This window comes from Egretta garzetta, unplaced genomic scaffold, assembly GCF_000687185.1.
Source record: "Egretta garzetta isolate BGI_Z169 unplaced genomic scaffold, ASM68718v1 scaffold51, whole genome shotgun sequence".
NCBI lineage: Eukaryota > Metazoa > Chordata > Aves > Pelecaniformes > Ardeidae > Egretta > Egretta garzetta.
The window spans coordinates 5169478-5187340 of record NW_009258549.1 but is presented as its reverse complement, the minus strand read 5'-3'; the positions used below and the strand labels follow the sequence as shown (position 1 = coordinate 5187340).

The following is a 17863-nucleotide window of genomic DNA, read 5'->3' as shown; positions in this document are numbered from 1 at the left end:
TTTTCAACTATTTAAGGTAGTGACTTTTAGCAGGGCTTGGGGCCAGGTATTCAGTCATAATCTGCTCCGGTGAGATTTGCTAGAGGCTTCTGTTGAAGCCTGAAGAGCATAGTTCTGTGTTGATGGTCTACGCTGATGAAAATAAGGACTGCTGTCTTTTTTGGTTTGGGTTTGGTTTTTTGGTCGTTGGTGAGCTGGGCTAACCAAAAATAACAAAAAACCTATTTCTATTAAAAAAAAAAAAAAAGTTACGACTTTTGGCTAGTCTAGTACCTTGTGCTGGCTTGCTACATGACCGCTCAAGGGAATGGGTAGGAAAGCAGAGGATTGGATGGAAGCCTGGCAGCTCCAATGTGTATTGCCTAAGTTACCCTGGAGTACTGTCCCCATGATGTATGGATGGTATGTACCAGCAAAAAAAAATTTTGTTTGATAAGGCTTGTTCTTATGGGCAGCTGGTATAATGCTGTATTAACAAAATTTTGCTAGTAAAAAGGATATCTAGGTTGGTTTATGAAGCTGACCATAGTGCAAACATCTTTCTGTGATTTAGGTAAAGTTTAAGATCTTTTCAGTTTACTTATTTCTTGGGTGGGAAGGAATTTGTTTGTTGAATTCAAACTTCACATTTAAAATTCTATACTAGTAGTGCCTTTTGCTTGTTAGAATTAGGATCAGGTAAGAGCTGCTGCACAGATTTTGAAATATTGATATGGAAAAGATGAAGTTTCCCTTCAGAATCATGTTACCCTATCCTCCTTGAGCGGTAAATAAATATGAGAACAGAAAAGACAGGAAGACGATGGATTTATTATCTTGACCTTGTACTGTTTGTTGAGAAGGCAGCCACTGGATTATGAACAAGGAGGCCAAGTCATCTCTACTAGGAAAATTGTAGTAGTAAAGCAGCTATTACTCACTCCATGTTTGTTATTTGAGTTCTAGAAAACCATCACCATTGTGATATAAATTCACAATGATTTATAGTTACCTTTCTCCTCCTGTCTAAATGCTTTATTTCTTAGTGTTTGACTCTTGGGGAATGTTGTAGAGGATGAGTGACTTGTTCTAATACAGTGTGCTATGGCTTGTCATGCATTCTAATGTCTGGTATTTCAGATGATGTACAGGAGGCTTATAACCTGATTAAGGACCTGGAACCTACAGCTCCACAGGTAATTGGAAACTGATGTCATGGTCCATAAAGATGGAGGTTATAAATTGTCATAAAATCTGCCACATACAAAACTAGTATCCTGAGGACAGTTTGCCCCATTCCCACTTTTAAAACTTTTGTGTTCTCCATCTTTTTATCAACAATAGACTTAATGTGCATGCATAAAGTATTACATATGAGCATATATGAGTACTTAGCATGTTTATTGCCTTACCACCTGGGGTCAATAAGAATACACCTCTATTGTGTGCAGACTTGATTCTAGTGAGCTGACCGTTAGTGCATAGATAAAAGCTCTCTTCCAACTACAGCTACTTATCACTTCTGCCCTGGTGATGGTTACCATCCTGCAGATCTACTAGCTCAGATGCTCATGTGGTTTGTCCTGAAGCCATTTCGATAAAAATGAGCTAGATTAGATTAAACAGTTTAAATAATAGTTCTTTTCTAATTCCATCTCACTTTGGCTGCAATGAGTGAAAACTGCAGTGTCCTTTGGCTGTTACTGTAATTTTCTTTTGTGGCTGTTCCAACATCTTTAGTCTCTGATTTATTCCTCTTTGCAGTTTATTTTCCAAAGGTCACATAGCTGGGCATGAAAGGGACCTTTCATGAGTCTGTGTGAGGATTAGATGGAGGGAGGGAAAAGGAAAACCTTGAGAACACAGATCTGGTGATTTTGTGCTGAGGAGCGTCTTCTGATGTTGCTTTTCACTTCTCCTTGCATTTTTCAGTATAGCAAGACTTACTTGAGCAGTTTTCTGCAGCTATTGGTCCTTTAGCCTCTGTTTTCTCCATATAAGTGCCTAATACAAATAACATGATATCATTCTTGATCACATTTTGAAATGAGAATCTTTGTTCTTTTTTTCCGTTTTCTCACTCACACTTGGAAGGAACACCCCGCTAAGGCTTGCAAAACTACTTGTGTATCCTCGTTCAGTTCTCAAATTTTGTCTTTGTCATGATGTCTATAGGATAATAATTTGGCATCTGTAAGAGAGTCGGTGTGCTAAAATGATTACTTAGCATGCTGGCTAGTACTCTCAGATTGTTTCCTGCACTCCATTGTTGATCTTTATATGTGTCTCCCTTTTTCCATGTTTGTATCTGTGACAGGACTGTCCAGGTTTATCAGGAGTACCTGCTAAAACAGGTTTATAGCTATAATTTTAATTATAAGATTTGTTTAAGACAAATGAGTCTGTTACATACTGAGAAAATCTTGCTCAGAGAAGAATTAAGCTACAGTTGTATCTCACAGTAGAGATTACAGGGTACTCTACTCGTGTTCCTAATTTCAGAAGAGTAACATGGCCACGGAGCACAAACCTCTTGACATTTTTGCCCTGATGAGAAATGCTATGCATTTTGGAGCAAGGATGGTAGTGGTTAGGGTTAACCGATGTGCATACTTGAAGTGGGACCTGTGCATTAATATAACAATATTGCACGTGATCATTGGTCATGTAATGGTGAAGAGCACATGATAGTATGTTATGGTGTTCCTTGTGGTGCATAGTCTTTGAGCATAAGACTTATCAGAAAATTCACCACCCCTTTGCACCCCACATATTTAGCAGAAGTGACCAGCTAGAAAGTAGAATGGATTTTGGGGGGATAACTTTGTACTACTGTGCTAAAGCACTGTCATAGTAACCAGCTACTTGTTAAACTGAGTTGAGGTAGAGTTGAATTTAGGAAGAAAATAATGTGCATGTAGACTCTTACATCTCTCCTAAAATATTCACGTTGTCTTCTCTGATCCTTTTTTTTTTTTTTTTTTTCCCAGGAGTACATCCTCAAAGGAGTGGTAAATGCAGCACTGGGACAAGAAATGGGCTCGGTGAGTGAAGCCCATGAGGTTCTCCAGCTTCTCCAACAGTAGAATGTGAACAGATCTGTAGGGACTGGAATGGTGTGAAAGAGGCAGTCACTTCTCATTTAGATTGCAGGACCTCTGAGTCTCTTTATCTTCTTCTGTACAGTACTCAGTCCAGAATGAGTGAGATGCAAATCTCTCTTGCTAGTCCTGACAATAAATAAAGCTGAATTTGGCTTCTCTGTCCTGCTTCCAAAAAAACCTGTTTGCTTTCTACAGTGTTCTTACGTATCTAGGCACATACAGTAGCACATTTACTTTACCTGGTTTTACTTCAGCCCTGGTTTGCCTGTTAGTTGCTCCCCATCTGTTCCTCAGAATGTATTTTCACTGTCTATTGTAGCATCAACTCTGCAACTTACGTTGGATTTATTTTTTTTTCCCTCTCCCAGAGAGATCATCTGAAAATTGCTCAGCAGTTCTTCCAGTTGGTGGGTGAATCAGCCAGCGAATGTGGTGCGTTTGAAATGTTTTTTCTCAGTTATATAGTCCTTCTTACAATATCCAAATACATACCATCATATCTTTGTCTAACTGCTGATTGGTAGCATGACTATTGCTAGGCATTTTGTTGCTATAATATGAGTAACAGAAAGTCTAATTTATAATCCAAAACAAATTTGCAAGTTTAAATTAGAAGGCTCAACTGATTCCAAACCTTACTATATGAATTTGGCTGGAAAAGAGGCTATACTGCAAACTGTTAGTCTTCACTGATAGATGCTGTGGCACCTTGCCTTTGACTAATAATCCCCATTATAGAAACAAAAGGCAGCAGCCTAATTAGATGAAGTGTGTGCTGAAACCTCACAGGTACAGACAATCACAGGTACAAATCTAGGACTGCTAATGAAAGCCTATTGAGTACATAGAGTCCTAGCACAGAGTGTGCCCTGGAACCAAGGGTGATAAAAACATAGAAGAATTTGGGTACAGAGAGAAATGGAGGCTCTGGGACTAACTCCTTGGCTGAACTGGAAAACACATGATAGAACCCAACCAAAAAAATCAACATATTTTCAATATTTACTTTTACTTATTCAATAATAGACCAAAACAAGGCATTGTCTTCCCCCTGCCAAAGTAAAACCAAAAATGTAAAATCAGAAAAAGCCAGTAGTTGGAACACAGAAATTCAGCCAAAATGGGGCTTCCCAGTTTCCTTTGTAGGCATTGTCAGCAGGACTATTTCTTTGGGTGGGTTACTTATGCATGTTTATGGTACAAACAGCTCACGGTCCTCAGAGACAGAATGCTGTCTCTTGTGTCCGTGGTGACTAAAGAGAAGGAGCTCAAGAGACAACACGGCAGCACTGATGAAACTTTCAGAAATACTCGAGCCACTCTGTTCCCCTTGCCCTTGTACTGTTGAGATGGTGCAGCAGAGAACTTCACGCTGGAAGGCTGGAACTGGTTCCATAGATTAGGCTTCCCTAACGCTCCTTTTGTGTCGAGGCTATCCCTTTGGAGTTGGGATCTCTGCTAACAGAAAGAAGCAATATGAACTGTAGTAGCAGAGGACTCGGTTAGCAGGCACATAGCTAACTGGGTTTATGATGTCGGTAAAGTCACAAGGTGACTCATACAATTGTGGTAGACCTCTTAATGCCTGTAAACAGTCATGCAGGTGTGATGAGTGACCATAGCACATGTGGATAAAAGTAATACAGAGATAGTCTGAGAAAAGATTTCCTGAAAAGATGCATAGTGAATATATAGCACCAAAACAAAATTGAAATTTTTAGGAAGCTAAAAGTCTTAATTTTACTGTGAAATATTTTTTAAACCCATAGATGAAACAGGATAGAGAGGCTGAGACTTGAGGTACAGTTGCAGGGGGGAGGGGGAGGGAACAGAAATGTAGTCTGATTAGGAAGGTGGGTTAACTGAAAAAAAATGAGTCTATGGCAAGGACTGGTTCCAACTAAAGGTAAATGGGAACATTAGTACTGCAAGCATCTTACACTCTTGGTACTTCCATGTAAAAACTGCTCTGTCATCTTTTTAAAAACTTGTGGGAGAAAGTTGACATACAGAAGAGCACACAGTTCAAGGTAATTCCTCCTTCAAAGGTGAAACAGTGTGAGGGGTTTTTTGTATCCTCAAATGAAGGACAGGTGGACGTCAACAAACTGTAGATAGGAAATAGAAGAGGCAAACAGAGTTCAATTTAGATGGGACATAACAAAAGGCAAACACATGAAGACCAAATATGTAAGTGTTTTTATACAATTATTAGATATTTTACAAGAAGATGAATAAAGTGAAACACCTGGTTTTAGAAGAGGAGGCTATAAACCTAAAATAATTTTATAAATGATAGGAGGAAGGTAGCATGTAGGATATTGTTCCTATGTAATTTACAGTGGGCTATTATGAAATAGATTATGCCAGTGGAGAAATGGTTCTAAACGTTATAGAAACCTTTTCTCAAAATAAAGTAAATATCTGTTCTTTATCAATGAGTAATATAAAATTGTTTTAAATTACATGCTCCAATAGGAGACTCATCATACTGAGGCTAAATTATTCACCAGCCAGCCTGGATGGGAACAGTGACTGGCATATTAAAGAGGTTAGAGATCTTATCTAGATAGATAATTAAATAATAGTTGGAGCCTTCTATTCTGCCCATATTGACCTAGTAAATGCAATGACATGGCATGATACAGAGAATGAATTTTTAAATGCTAAGTTTTCATGTTTCTCAGAGAACACACAAGTGAACAGGTGACTCTAGACCAGTACAGAGATTACACAGAACCTGAAATTTTATGATGAAAATCCCACTCTGTTACAGTGATCTGAGTATAATCAAATTCAAAATCCATGTGTTAGCAAATACCTCAAAAAATTTCCACAGTACTAATTTCAAGAAGGGAAGCTACATAATAATCTTTCCCATTTCTAACAGAAAATTTTCAGTGAAGTAGCAGTGAAAAGGATGAAATGCACCTGATTTAAACACTTGAAAGAACCTTTTGTTTCTTTAAAGAAAGAGCTCGTATTCATAATTAATGAGCTATAGGAGACAAATAATGACATGTCTAGGTTTGCCAATGGTACAAAATTACCCATAGTAGGAAAAATGAAAGCTTCCACAATGATGAAAGCTGTGGAAGAATATATGAGGCTGGGTAATAATATGCAAATTAAATTTAGCTTTGATAAATGCAAAGTAGTACATGGGGGGGGGGAAAGGTTAAAGTATATTTGCAAAATTATCAGAAAAGTTGAAGAGAATCTTAGGAATTGATGAGGAAAGAGAGAACAAAACAAAAATACTGTGTCATTGTATACCGATGTGGTTCCCTTTTTTGAATACTGTCTGCAGTTCTGGTTCTTACATTTAAAAAAAATAGGGTACAATAGGTACAAAAGAGTGTACAAAAGGGTACAATAAAGACAGCAAAGATGATCAGAGGAAGGGGCTAGCTTCTTGAATGAGGAGAGATTAAATAAAGGAGGATACACGGCCTGGAAAATGATGACTGAGTTTGTTTATGTTTGTGATACAGAACATCACAGATGACAAGAAGAGGAATAGAGGAGAATTAGTTACTGTACCATACAAAAAAACCAAGGAGCATTAACATAAATCATCATGTAAGACAATTAAAAAAACCATCATGATTTACTTTTTTACATAGCACAACTAATTTGATATAGAATCTTGTGAGAATCATAAGGTATAAAGAAATTTGTAGAAGAAAAGTCCATTAGCTGTTTAACACAAATTTTTCAGTGATGTTTAGGAACTGCAGACTGTTGGAAGTTGGGAGAAACTTCAAAGGAAGTAGCATTACATACCACAGCATGTATTATACATGATATCAGAATATATTCTTTCTATAGCTGTATATTCTTACTCAGCAAGCTTCTGAAACAGATAGACTTTAGACCCAATATGATAATTGTTATGTTCTTATGTAACTTAGCATATTAGCCACTATGTGATATATTTGTGGTCATTTTTGATCTGGTGCCTTTGTTTTGCTGGATTTAGAATGGAGAACAGAATTCTTGCTGTTTGTATACTTGGGCTTTTCCTAAGTAGCCAGCCGTGCTATTCAAGCATGTAAGTCATGCTTCAGCACTTCCCACTGTGCCAGTCCTTGCAAGGAGCTAGTACCACTCCATTGTCTATTTAAAATCTTTATCAAGTTACTTAGCTGCTTTGCAGATTTATAAGACAAAAGTAGGTTGCGCTCACTAGAGTGAGGAAATCCTATGCTGTGTCTTTGCTCGCAACTGGGCCTACAAGGCTCCAGATTTCAATGTGGATTGTGAAAAATTAATGGATTCAAATGAAGATGTGGAATGTTTTTTCAAAACAAGGTCCTATCTTTCTGCCTTGCTCTTGTTAACTGTAGAAATCCCATGACTGCATTAAGAAAAAAGCAGCAACAGACAGGGTAGGAAGAATACAGTATCAGTATTTGTAAAGTCATTTGGAGTCACCAATTAAGCACTTTGCTATTTTTAATTACATCTCTGACTTGAAGGCTCAAGGAACACAGAGCAAACAGAGTTAATGTGAAAGTCCTTTCCAACACATGTACACATTTCATCTCGTGTTGGAAGTTATGTACTTTAAGAGGAGTAGGGACACACAAAACAAAACAAAAAAACAGGAAGCACTTACAGTGTAGGAGTCAATATTCACCCCGTAGCAGCAATAAATAACACCTAGAACAGCAGCTTGGTTTCTGGGGGTTTTTTAAGCTTAATAAAAATTCTTAATCTGGCATTACAAAGGAGGATATAACTAGATTTTTAGAGTTAATTCTCAGGCTGTTCTCCCAGGGTCTGAATGGGGTGGAAAATCAAACAGATCAGGTTTCTGAGATAAGATAAGGAGGAAATGGGACAAGAGGAACACTAGTGAAAGTAAATGAACATTAGCATTTCCCTTAAATGCAATGTTTGTGGTGCTTAACACGAGTCTTGCAAACTACCCTAAAAACACTGTAAGGATAATGGAGACAGGCACCCCTTTTATTTTCTGTAGTCCTCTTTTAGGACCAAGCCAGGCATGTCTAGTGTTGGGTGGGAGGAATGAAACATTTCTTCTAAACTTTGTGCAGTCTTTTCTTTGAGGTATTCTTAGGTCACCCTAAGTAATTTTTAAAAATGAGAACTTTTTCCTCTTCCTGCATGAGTCACATGGGATGAATTACAACTGTAAAACTCTAGTTTTCTTGTCACTAGTAGCATTCATTGCTGAGTTGTATGAGATTTACAGATGTTTTACTTGTCCGTTTTTTTAATGAAATCTTTCACTAAAAGTATGTGGTGGGTGGTATGCTGGGGTAACAAAATTTTCTGCCAAAATGTGGACATAAGAATAAATACTGAAACTTAGAAACTCTCCAATCATATAGGGGAAAAGTGTGGTTCTAATATTTTGCTACTGTGATTAATTTTTACTGAAAATGTATTGTCAGTTTTAAGTCGTCTTTGCATGTTTATTTGCATTTTTTAAATTTTGTTTAAAATAAATTGCTGTGAGTTTATGAACTTCAAAAATTGAATGTGAGAGAAAAGGAGCACTTTTGAGGTATCTGTATTCTCAGCATAACAAAAAAAAGCGCAGAGGAACACTGAGGAAAATTCTGTTATTGTACTGTCAAGGCATATATGTGTAATGATAAGTATGTCTGCATGTAAAAGAGGACAGATAAATATACAGGCCAGTTTGTGCTCCCAAGTGAACACTTCATAAATAATCAAATAATTTTCTTAAGTTGGAGAACTGAATTACGTCGTTCAGATATAGATACGGTTGGATTATGGAAATGACAGGACATCAAACTCAGTATGTCCTAATGCTAAAAGATAAAAAAAATGAGAATATTCTGCTTTCCTTTCAAATATATTTTGAGATCTTATATAGTACTTTCCAGGAATAATTACTACCCTACCTTATTTAAAGGAGAGTGTACAATTTTCCAGTGGAATGCTACGTTTTGTGCTGCGATACGGAGTAAAAATATTGGTCTTCAGATACGTGAAATTTCTTATACAGAAAAGATATTTTAATTTTCTAGTGTGGATGGAGTGATGGTAACTAACCTACAGGAGCAGATTACTTCAGGGCTGTTGGTAGCCTTAGGAACTTATCTCCTGTCACCTCACCAAACTGCACAGAGCAACATGCTCTCTGATGCCATGGAAAACCGAAATCAGGACTAATGATCATTTGATGTAGTGAAAGAGTAGTGATTTGACATCAGTTGGATTTATGCCTTCCCAGCTTGCTACTTGGATTCATCCACTGCTGACCAATTTCTGCTGGTTGGAGCTAACAAAAATTAGTCCTACTGAGCATACCTCAGAATCTCTAAAAAAGCTTTAGAATAGTTTTTGAGTAACACAGCTAGCAGAGTAGATGACAGCGTAGTATGATGGCAGCAAAGTTTATGATGACATAGATGGCAGCAAATTTTACTGACAGTCATATGCCTTATGGCTTTACCACTTGTGAGCAATGTGGTAATCCCAAGTGCATGAAAATTAATTTTAATGTTGTATTTAATCACTGAGTATTTTTCCTCTGTGTGTGTTAATTTTTTAATATATAACAATAATTTCAGTGTCTCAAGCTTTACTCTTTTACTGGAACTAAAATTAAAATATGTAGAGCTTCTTCGCCCAGGATAACTGAAAAGCATGATTTTAAAGAAAAAAAGGCTGTTGAGGTTAGAATAACAAACTCAGGCTTTGTATCAAGTGTAATTTCCTAAGACTAAGAATAATTCACGGTACAATTACGCTACATTGTGTCATGGAAAAGGCCTGTTACTTAAACAATTTGGCTCTGTAGAATTTGCTGTTGAGTACAGTCTTGCAGTAGTTATTGTATGCTGTAGAGGAAGTTGACAAGATGATCTAGTAGTTTTTCTAACCTCTAGTATGGTCCTTTGCCTTGAAAAGGCAAGTTACACTCCTTTTAGAAGTTAGATGCTTTCATAGTTGCCAGCAGCCTTGACAATGTTTTCCATTACCATGTGATTTTTAAGTTCTATAAATCTGCATTTCTCTTTTGAATTTTAGATACCATTCCAGGGAGACAGTGCATGTCCTCCTGCTTCTTTCTTCTTAGACAGTTCGGTAATGTCCTGATTTACCTCAACTCAGTCAAGGTTAGTATTATTATTTAGATTTGGTAGTACTCTAATGCATGGAATTACTACGTATGGAATTAGACTGTACTGTGTGAGACACTATATAAACATTAAGAGATACAGAAACACAACAGTAACAATGAAACACAGGAACAGCAGCGGAACATTGGTCCATACAACAAATGGATCAAAATGTAAGGAAGCTCTTTAGATAGCATTGTGCAGCATGGAGGGGCTCTTATCACACTTGCAATTTAACCATTATCAGGCTGTCTGGTGGCATCACAGAAGACAAGGAAGATAATTAAAGGAAGACAATGAAAAAAATTGTGGATATTTATGGAGTGGGCAGCATGGAGAAAAAAAAAAACAATTTTTTTTTTTTTTAAGACTTATCAAATGAGTGATGGAGATTATTGTCACTGGTTAATAATTGGGGATAACATTTTAATGAACAAGAGTGTATAAGGAAGATAGGACGTGAAGGACCCTGAAAGTACTAAAGCTTATATCTTATAGGGAAAGCAGTCATGGAAGGGCTAAGATAGGGCAGTACTACCAAAGCAGTAAGCTAGGAATTTTATTCTTGCAGAAGTAATCTGAGTGGGACCCTGCAGGCAGTGTTGCATTCTTCAAAGAGAAGGAGATTGCAGTACTATAATGCAGCATTATCAGATCTCCAGTATTCAATGGATAAAATGGATATAGCTTACAGATATTCAGTTATAAATCAGATGTGAGGAAAAAGAGGCTGGAGTGTGATTTTAGGGTTAAGTCATTGCAGTCTTGTTCTACATTCTTGTCTACATTCTAGAGTCTTGTTCTACTGATTTGAAACTAGAGTTGTAAGAACTCTGTATTTGGTAGGAAGAAGAACAAGAATCTAAAAAGAAATGGTTAGGGAGATGCATGAGATGAAGACAACTAAAATGTTCTAGGGAGGGTGAGACCTAAAGAAAAATACATGGCTGTAATGGTGCCAAAAGCAGCTGATAAGAATGATGAAGGTGCAGTGTTTTTAAACTTTGTCTGGAAGAGGTCACTGAAGAAATCCCAGGTAGCCACAGCCACTGGAATGGCTCCATTGAGTGGAATGAAGAGACATCCCACCACCACCACCCCAAATTGGAGTGTGTGTGTAATTGGAAAAAAGGAGAGCTGGAAACTAACAATGAGATTTGCTTTGCCCAACTTGAGCCATCTAAAAGACTGACCTCTAGTTATAACTGATCATCTGGTCTCAGTCCATAGCCAATGGGGGCAAGATGGTAATTTCTGGAGTAAAATTAATCCTATGTATTTCTTACACTTAGAATGGAATGAGTCACCCCATAGAAATACCTGGCTTTTTCCATTTACTTAAAAAAGTTCTTAAAAAACTAGTTCTAACCTGAAAAGCTTAAAGTTAAATGCGATTACTCACCACCTCCGAGGCATGTGGGAAAGCTTATGTCCTGGTTTCAGCTGGGATAGGCTTAACTTTCTTTCTACTAGCTGATATAGTGCTGTGTTTTGGATTTAGAATGAGAATAATGTTGATAACAAGGGGATGTTTTAGTTACTGCTGAGCAGTGCTTAGAGTCAAGGCCTTTTCCTGCTTCTCACACCGCCCCACCAGGGAGTAGGCTGGGAGTGCGCGAGAAGTTGGGAGGGGACACGGCTGGGACAGCTGACCCCAACTGACCAAAGGGATATTCCATACCATATGATGTCAAGCTCAGTATATAAACTAGGGGAAAAGCTGGCCAGGGGTCCGCTGCTCGGGAACTGGCTGGGCATCGGTCAGCAGGTGGTGAGCAATTGTGAGCAATTGTGTTGTGTATCACTTGTTTTGTATATTCTTCTATCATTATTATTATTTTCCCTTTCTTTTCTGTCCTATTAAATTCTCATTATCTGAACTTTTTTTTTTTTTTTTTTTTTTTTTAATTCTCTTGCCCATCCCACTTAGGGGGAGTGAGCAAACGGCTGTATGGTGTTTAGCTGCCTGCCAGGTTAAACCACAACAGCTTAGAAATGAGAGAGAGAGAGAAGGGGAGCATCTGGGGAGGCAAATAGAGTAATTATTACTGGAATGTAAGGCATGGCTAGTGTTTGTAAAGGAAAGAGTCAGAAGCAAGCAAGACACTAGACAGAAATCAAGAGGGTCAAAGTGAGCAATAGGATGATCAGAGGATAGGTCAGAGTCATAAGGCAAGAGAAGTGCTACAGGGAGGGGATTAAGTGAGACAGTTCTGCACCTGTGAGGGTATAAAGGAAAGTGTTGTAGAAAGGGTTGGAAAGACAATACGAAGGGAAAAGGAAGAGCACAGAATACTCAGTGTTATTTTGTTAAATATTTATCTCCCATGCAGAGGGAAATATAGGTGAGGAACAGATACAATGTTTAAAAACTGTCAGGAAGGAGACAGAAATAATGACAGATACAGGTACGCAAGTCTTCAATCCTGCTATATTTATCAGCTAGAAGAAAGAGCGTTCTTACCTTGTCAGATTTGGGAGAAAAGATTTTATTATGTGTGCACAGGGGCGGGGAAGGGTTATTTTGCTGCTTGTTTGGATGCTTTGTTTTAAAAACTTAGCTATTTTGCTGAAAGTATGTAGAACTACAGTTGCACATTATAACATATATATGGGGATCTCAGCTTGCAGGCTGGACTTTTCCATGTATACATGACTTTGGCATCAGTAACCATATATGTGTTCTGATTTGACCCATATTTAGGCAAAGATAATAATTTTTTTTAAATATTCCCTCAGTTTTCACAGTTGTAATGTGGCTGCATTTATAAGGACAATACAAAATATTATGCTAAGTAAAGAATATTCAGTATTAAAAAAGACTGATGCATTTCATTGCACACTGGTATACTCTTATTTTGAAATACTGGGCACTCCCCCTGAACTGCGGAGAGAAAGGTGATTCAGAGAATAATTAGAAATTGAAATACGGTCTTAAGTTATTTAGAAGATAGATATTATTTGCTATAGACAGAAGTTAAGAAAATAAAATGATACAAAATTTGGATTAGGATAAAGAAGGTAGATTTGAAACCTCCATTTCTATTAGAGGCTGAAAACAAGATTCTGCTTGCTGGAATTGCAGCAAATTCACCATGTCTTTTCTAAGAAAATGCATTTTGTCCCTCTCAAAACACAGTTTATGGAACTCATTGTCATAGTTCAAGGTAGGGTTGAGGTTGCAAGTTTGGAAGGTTTTATAGATTGTATCTAGCAAGTTGCAAAATGGTCAAGCTTAAGTAAAATACGTATTTGTTAAATTCTTGAAGGGAATCGTAAGTACTAGTACTTTGAGACATAATGCAGTTGATAAATAGCAAGGGACAAAGTTTTCTGCCTACCACCACTTTCTTTGCATGGTACTTTTGAAGTAATTGGTACTCATCATTTTCTAGTTGAGACTAGCCACTGCTCAGATTTACTTAGGTCATTCCCCTCCTCTTCAGGTCAGAGGGATGCAAATAATTCTTCCTGTACCATTTTACAGGCAAGGTTTAGGTGGCTTTACGGTCACCTTTGTGTTTCATTCACAGGAACCAACTTCAGTAGAATCTCTGCAGCTCTTTAAGCGGAGCTGTGCACTCTGAAGATTGTTTACATTATACTCTCTCAGGAAACACTACCTTCATCCATGATTGATTAGAACTGCTTTAGGCATGAAAATGTCTCAAAGGACACCTTATTATAAATGTATTGCCGGCTGCCCTGAGGGTGACATTGTAACACTGAGGATGAACTGAGAAGACAAGCTAATTCGGGCTCAGCTGAGTTCTGGCCACAACGAATGCTTCATTGTTCAACTGGGTATCTGAGCATCTCATTGAATCGGACATCACTCCGAGCACAGTTAGTTTTATGAAAACATTGAAGGCCACTAGAAAGACTGCAACAGAGTGAAGTCCAGTGGTTTAAAAAAGAAAAAGAAACCCATCTAGCTGCTGCGAATATGTTGCACTATCAGCAGCACTAGTTCATTTTTACTGGTTTTTGGTTTTGCAGCAGGTCTGGTGTCTAGCACTAATACAGCCAGGGTAGAATGACACAGTTTTTGAGTTTGGTTGCTGACAGAGTTTCTTTTCCATTTTAATGCAAAAATACAATGGAGGCTGTTTGAATAGAAGGAACTATTCACGCAGTAAAACTAGCATCTTGCTCACCAGCTTTGCTTAACCTGGGACTTGTGCTGATTCACACGAAACTATCATCGAAGAAGAATACAGCAAAGTGTTGTAATTCTCATATGGTGCAACCAGTTATTTCACCCTAGGGGTACTGAACTGTTTTCACAAAATGGGTTTGAGATTCATCCGATTGGTTCAGCCTCATGCTTTCACATAGCTTGCTATATTTGCTGGCTCTTTTGGACCCTAACATAGACTGTTTGGGTGAATCCTAGACATCTGGCAAATGGTGGCCATGCCCTGCCCTCCTCTCCAAGGCACTGGCTTGATGTACTGGGTGGACTGGGTCAGCACCCTTTTTTGACTATGTGTGACAGGGAAGCGAAGACGTTCCTCAAGTGTCCTTACATAATTAAAGAAAATAGAGAGCACTAGGAAAGGGTTTTGTCGCTTGCTTCCCATATCTTTTGTACAGCCCCAGTTGAGCTTTTTTACCTCCTCCTCTTTAACAAGGGAGCAAAACAAAAATTTGGTCTTCCTACACAAGTTGTGTTTCTGTCATAGATGTTCTAAGGAAAAACATTTCTCTTCTGCACGCCTTGCTGTTATGCACACAGGAAAGGTTTTCTTGCACCTTGATTTTTTTCCCCTGCTCTTTCGCAAGCACTGCACTTCACTTGTAGATGTGGTATTGTGTTCCACCTTCCCTCCACCAGGTCTACCAGTGCAGCAGTGAGGGACAGTGCTGAATGTATAATACACTCAGCTGACTTTTAGTCGTCTGAGTTATACTTCAATCTGGGCATCTGACCATGATCAAATCTAAGATATTTGGGTCAAATCCAAACATCAGGCTAATCTGTACCTAGAGTCATATTTCCTGCTTTGGCCCATGCAGCATTTCAGAAAAGACTCAGCTAGATTAACCTGATCTGTCATTAGCCAGGTGTGTCCAGTCTAATATTATGGGAGAGAAAAACTTAATGTTATACTTCAGAGAAGGGTGCCTGTAAGCAAGGCTTGAGCTTGAGGAAGTCCTATTACATGGTGTGCTGCCAGGTTACAGCCTGGTACTGCAGCTCCACCTCCATCATGTGATCCAGTGTGTCAGACTAGCATCTGTCACATAACCAGATCCACAGGATCTCTTGTTGAACCTTGAGAAGTCTTGGAAAAACAAACTGTTCATCTCCTTAAGCCATTAGGGAGTCAACTGCCTATTTACCACCGTAGTGGTGAAATAAGTGCTTGGGAGGTGAAAGAGACCATGGCAGCTCAGCATGTCTTCACATGCCCAAAGTGAAAATTACACACATAAAAGCTGCCACTGCAATTTTGAGCTTGGAACATTCTCCAGGTCTCTCATGGTTAATACTGTGGAATGTTCCAGCTGTGTTTGTAGTCACGAATGTAGGATGGAAAGCCAGTCCATAATTTTCTACCCACTGTTTATAAAAGCTGTATGTTCATAATGTGGGTTTTTCTTTTTCCTTCACATTGTCTAGATATAGTCTGACTCAGACTGAGAAGGTGGGGGGAATATTTTTAATGTTATTATACCATGGGAGGAGGGTTTTTTTGTTTTATTTATTTGGGTTTTGTCTGTGTGGCTTATTTTCCAGAGTTACTTCTATAATGATGACACTTTTAACTTCAACTACGCCCAAGCCAAAGCTGCCATGGGCAATTTTAGTGAGGCTGAAGAGGTATGTATTCCCTTACTTTAAAAAACAACAATGGAAACATTTCCCACATACTCCCCTCTTTCCTTCCTTTTCTCTCTCCAGATCTTCATGTTGGTTGAAAGTAAGCAGGTTGTGGAACATCATCTTCCCGTTCTTAGAGGAACTGAAACTCTCAGTGAACACTATTCAGAAAAGATTATCTTGCTAATCTTGTAACGTGAGGTATATGAAGAGTCATGCTGCTTGTGATGCATCACAAGAGTGCTTGTAGCTATCTCTAATTGATCAAAGAATGCCCTCTTAATCAGATTTCCTATGCTTTTTCCCAGATCCTGGGCAGTCTTACTGTTCAGACCAATCAGGGCATGCTGAGTAAAAGACGCTGAATAGTTAAGATCTTCTAGGTGTCCCTAGAAATCCGTGCTTTAATAAATAAATAAATAAATAAATAATTGTTTCCTCTGGGAGATGTGGGAGGAAAAGAGGAAGTGCTCACTATCTTATTCAGCAGCATCCAGATGCAGCTGGAAGAGATTAACTTCTACACACAGCAGTTTTTGTGTCTATGTGCTGTAGAAACTTAATTACAACTAAAATATGCAGAAACAAATAGCTATTATGAAGATGGAAGCAACATTTTCCACAAGACCAGGAAGAAGACAAGCCAGAAAAAAAACCCCAAAAAACAAAAAACCAACCATGTCATCTAAAGTGAATCATATAGGTTTGGTTGGTTTGGGGTTTTTTTATTTGTTTGTTTTTCCTTTTTTCCTGTCTAAATTTTTAACTCTTCAGGTTTCTTGACAACAGAGCCCCACCTTTTTTTTTTTTTTCCCTTCCCCTGCTCCCCCCCCCCCCCGCAACACCCAGCCCCTTAATTTCTGTGACCTGAAATTGCATCTCTCAAAAAAAAATATCCAAGACAAGTCAGGCAAAATGGATATGTATTTCAATTCACCTACCTTAATTTAGTCAGCTTGGTGAAAACACAGGTGAGTATCTTAAAACTATACTAGCAGGCTAAGCTGATAAAAATGATAATACTATAAGTAAGTTTTAGCTACAGCTAGGCAGCAAAGGAACACAAAGGTGTAAACTGCTGTTAATCCACATTTTTCCTCTTATGTTCTTACAAATGATAAACTTGTGTTATGTAGCTGATACGTTTAAATAACAGGATTATGTAACTAAATTGGTTAGTATTGTTTGATCTTTGCCTGTGATGACACTTTCATATAAAGATCACTCTTCCCCAGTGTCTCATAAACTTCTAAAATATCTCCACATATAGCACTTATTAACAAGCTTACCTCCCTGGACATAATGAAATAAAACCAATGATAAAGTGCTACTTACACTGATAATACTGCTTTTTTTTTTTCTTCCCCACCCCCAAAATTAGGGCATCAGCAATATTTAACCAATAAAAATGTTAGTAATTTGTGGAACTTGCTGTTCCAGTACATACATCTGCTCCTATAAAGGTATTTTGAGTTTTGCCAGTAGCATCCTAGCATAGTTACAAAGAGGCAAAAAGAGCTTTTTTTTTTTTTTTCTGTGAGTAATGCCAGAGTACATTTTAAAATGTATAACTTCCCCTCCACGCATCCCTTTAGATGTAGAATGTAATAAACCTGTATTTGTGCAGTAAGTTACAAGAGACGAATGTTTTGCCTCGGAACCTTACTGAAACCAAAATGATTAGAAAAGGCTTATTGCTGACCTGGAATGATCTCTGACATGTATGGGGAGGAAAGGTTCATATATATGTGAAACTTCTGGTGTTTCAAGAAGATGCTAATGTAATTGCTTGCACTGCTTTCTAAACAAACACTTTCCAAACAGCTTTT

At 38.0% G+C, this 17863-nt stretch overlaps 1 protein-coding gene across 1 annotated transcript in view; it reads left to right on the top strand.

Moving 5' to 3' along the window:
- The window catches only part of TTC26 (tetratricopeptide repeat domain 26), a 49026-nt gene that overhangs the window by 22806 nt on the left and 8357 nt on the right, over positions 1-17863 (top strand). The window contains exons 8-12 of the mRNA XM_035903237.1: positions 1120-1175; positions 2970-3023; positions 3452-3515; positions 10116-10204; positions 15951-16034. Of these exons, the coding sequence (XP_035759130.1) occupies positions 1120-1175; positions 2970-3023; positions 3452-3515; positions 10116-10204; positions 15951-16034 (347 nt within the window). The remainder of the gene's footprint in view (positions 1-1119; positions 1176-2969; positions 3024-3451; positions 3516-10115; positions 10205-15950; positions 16035-17863) is intronic.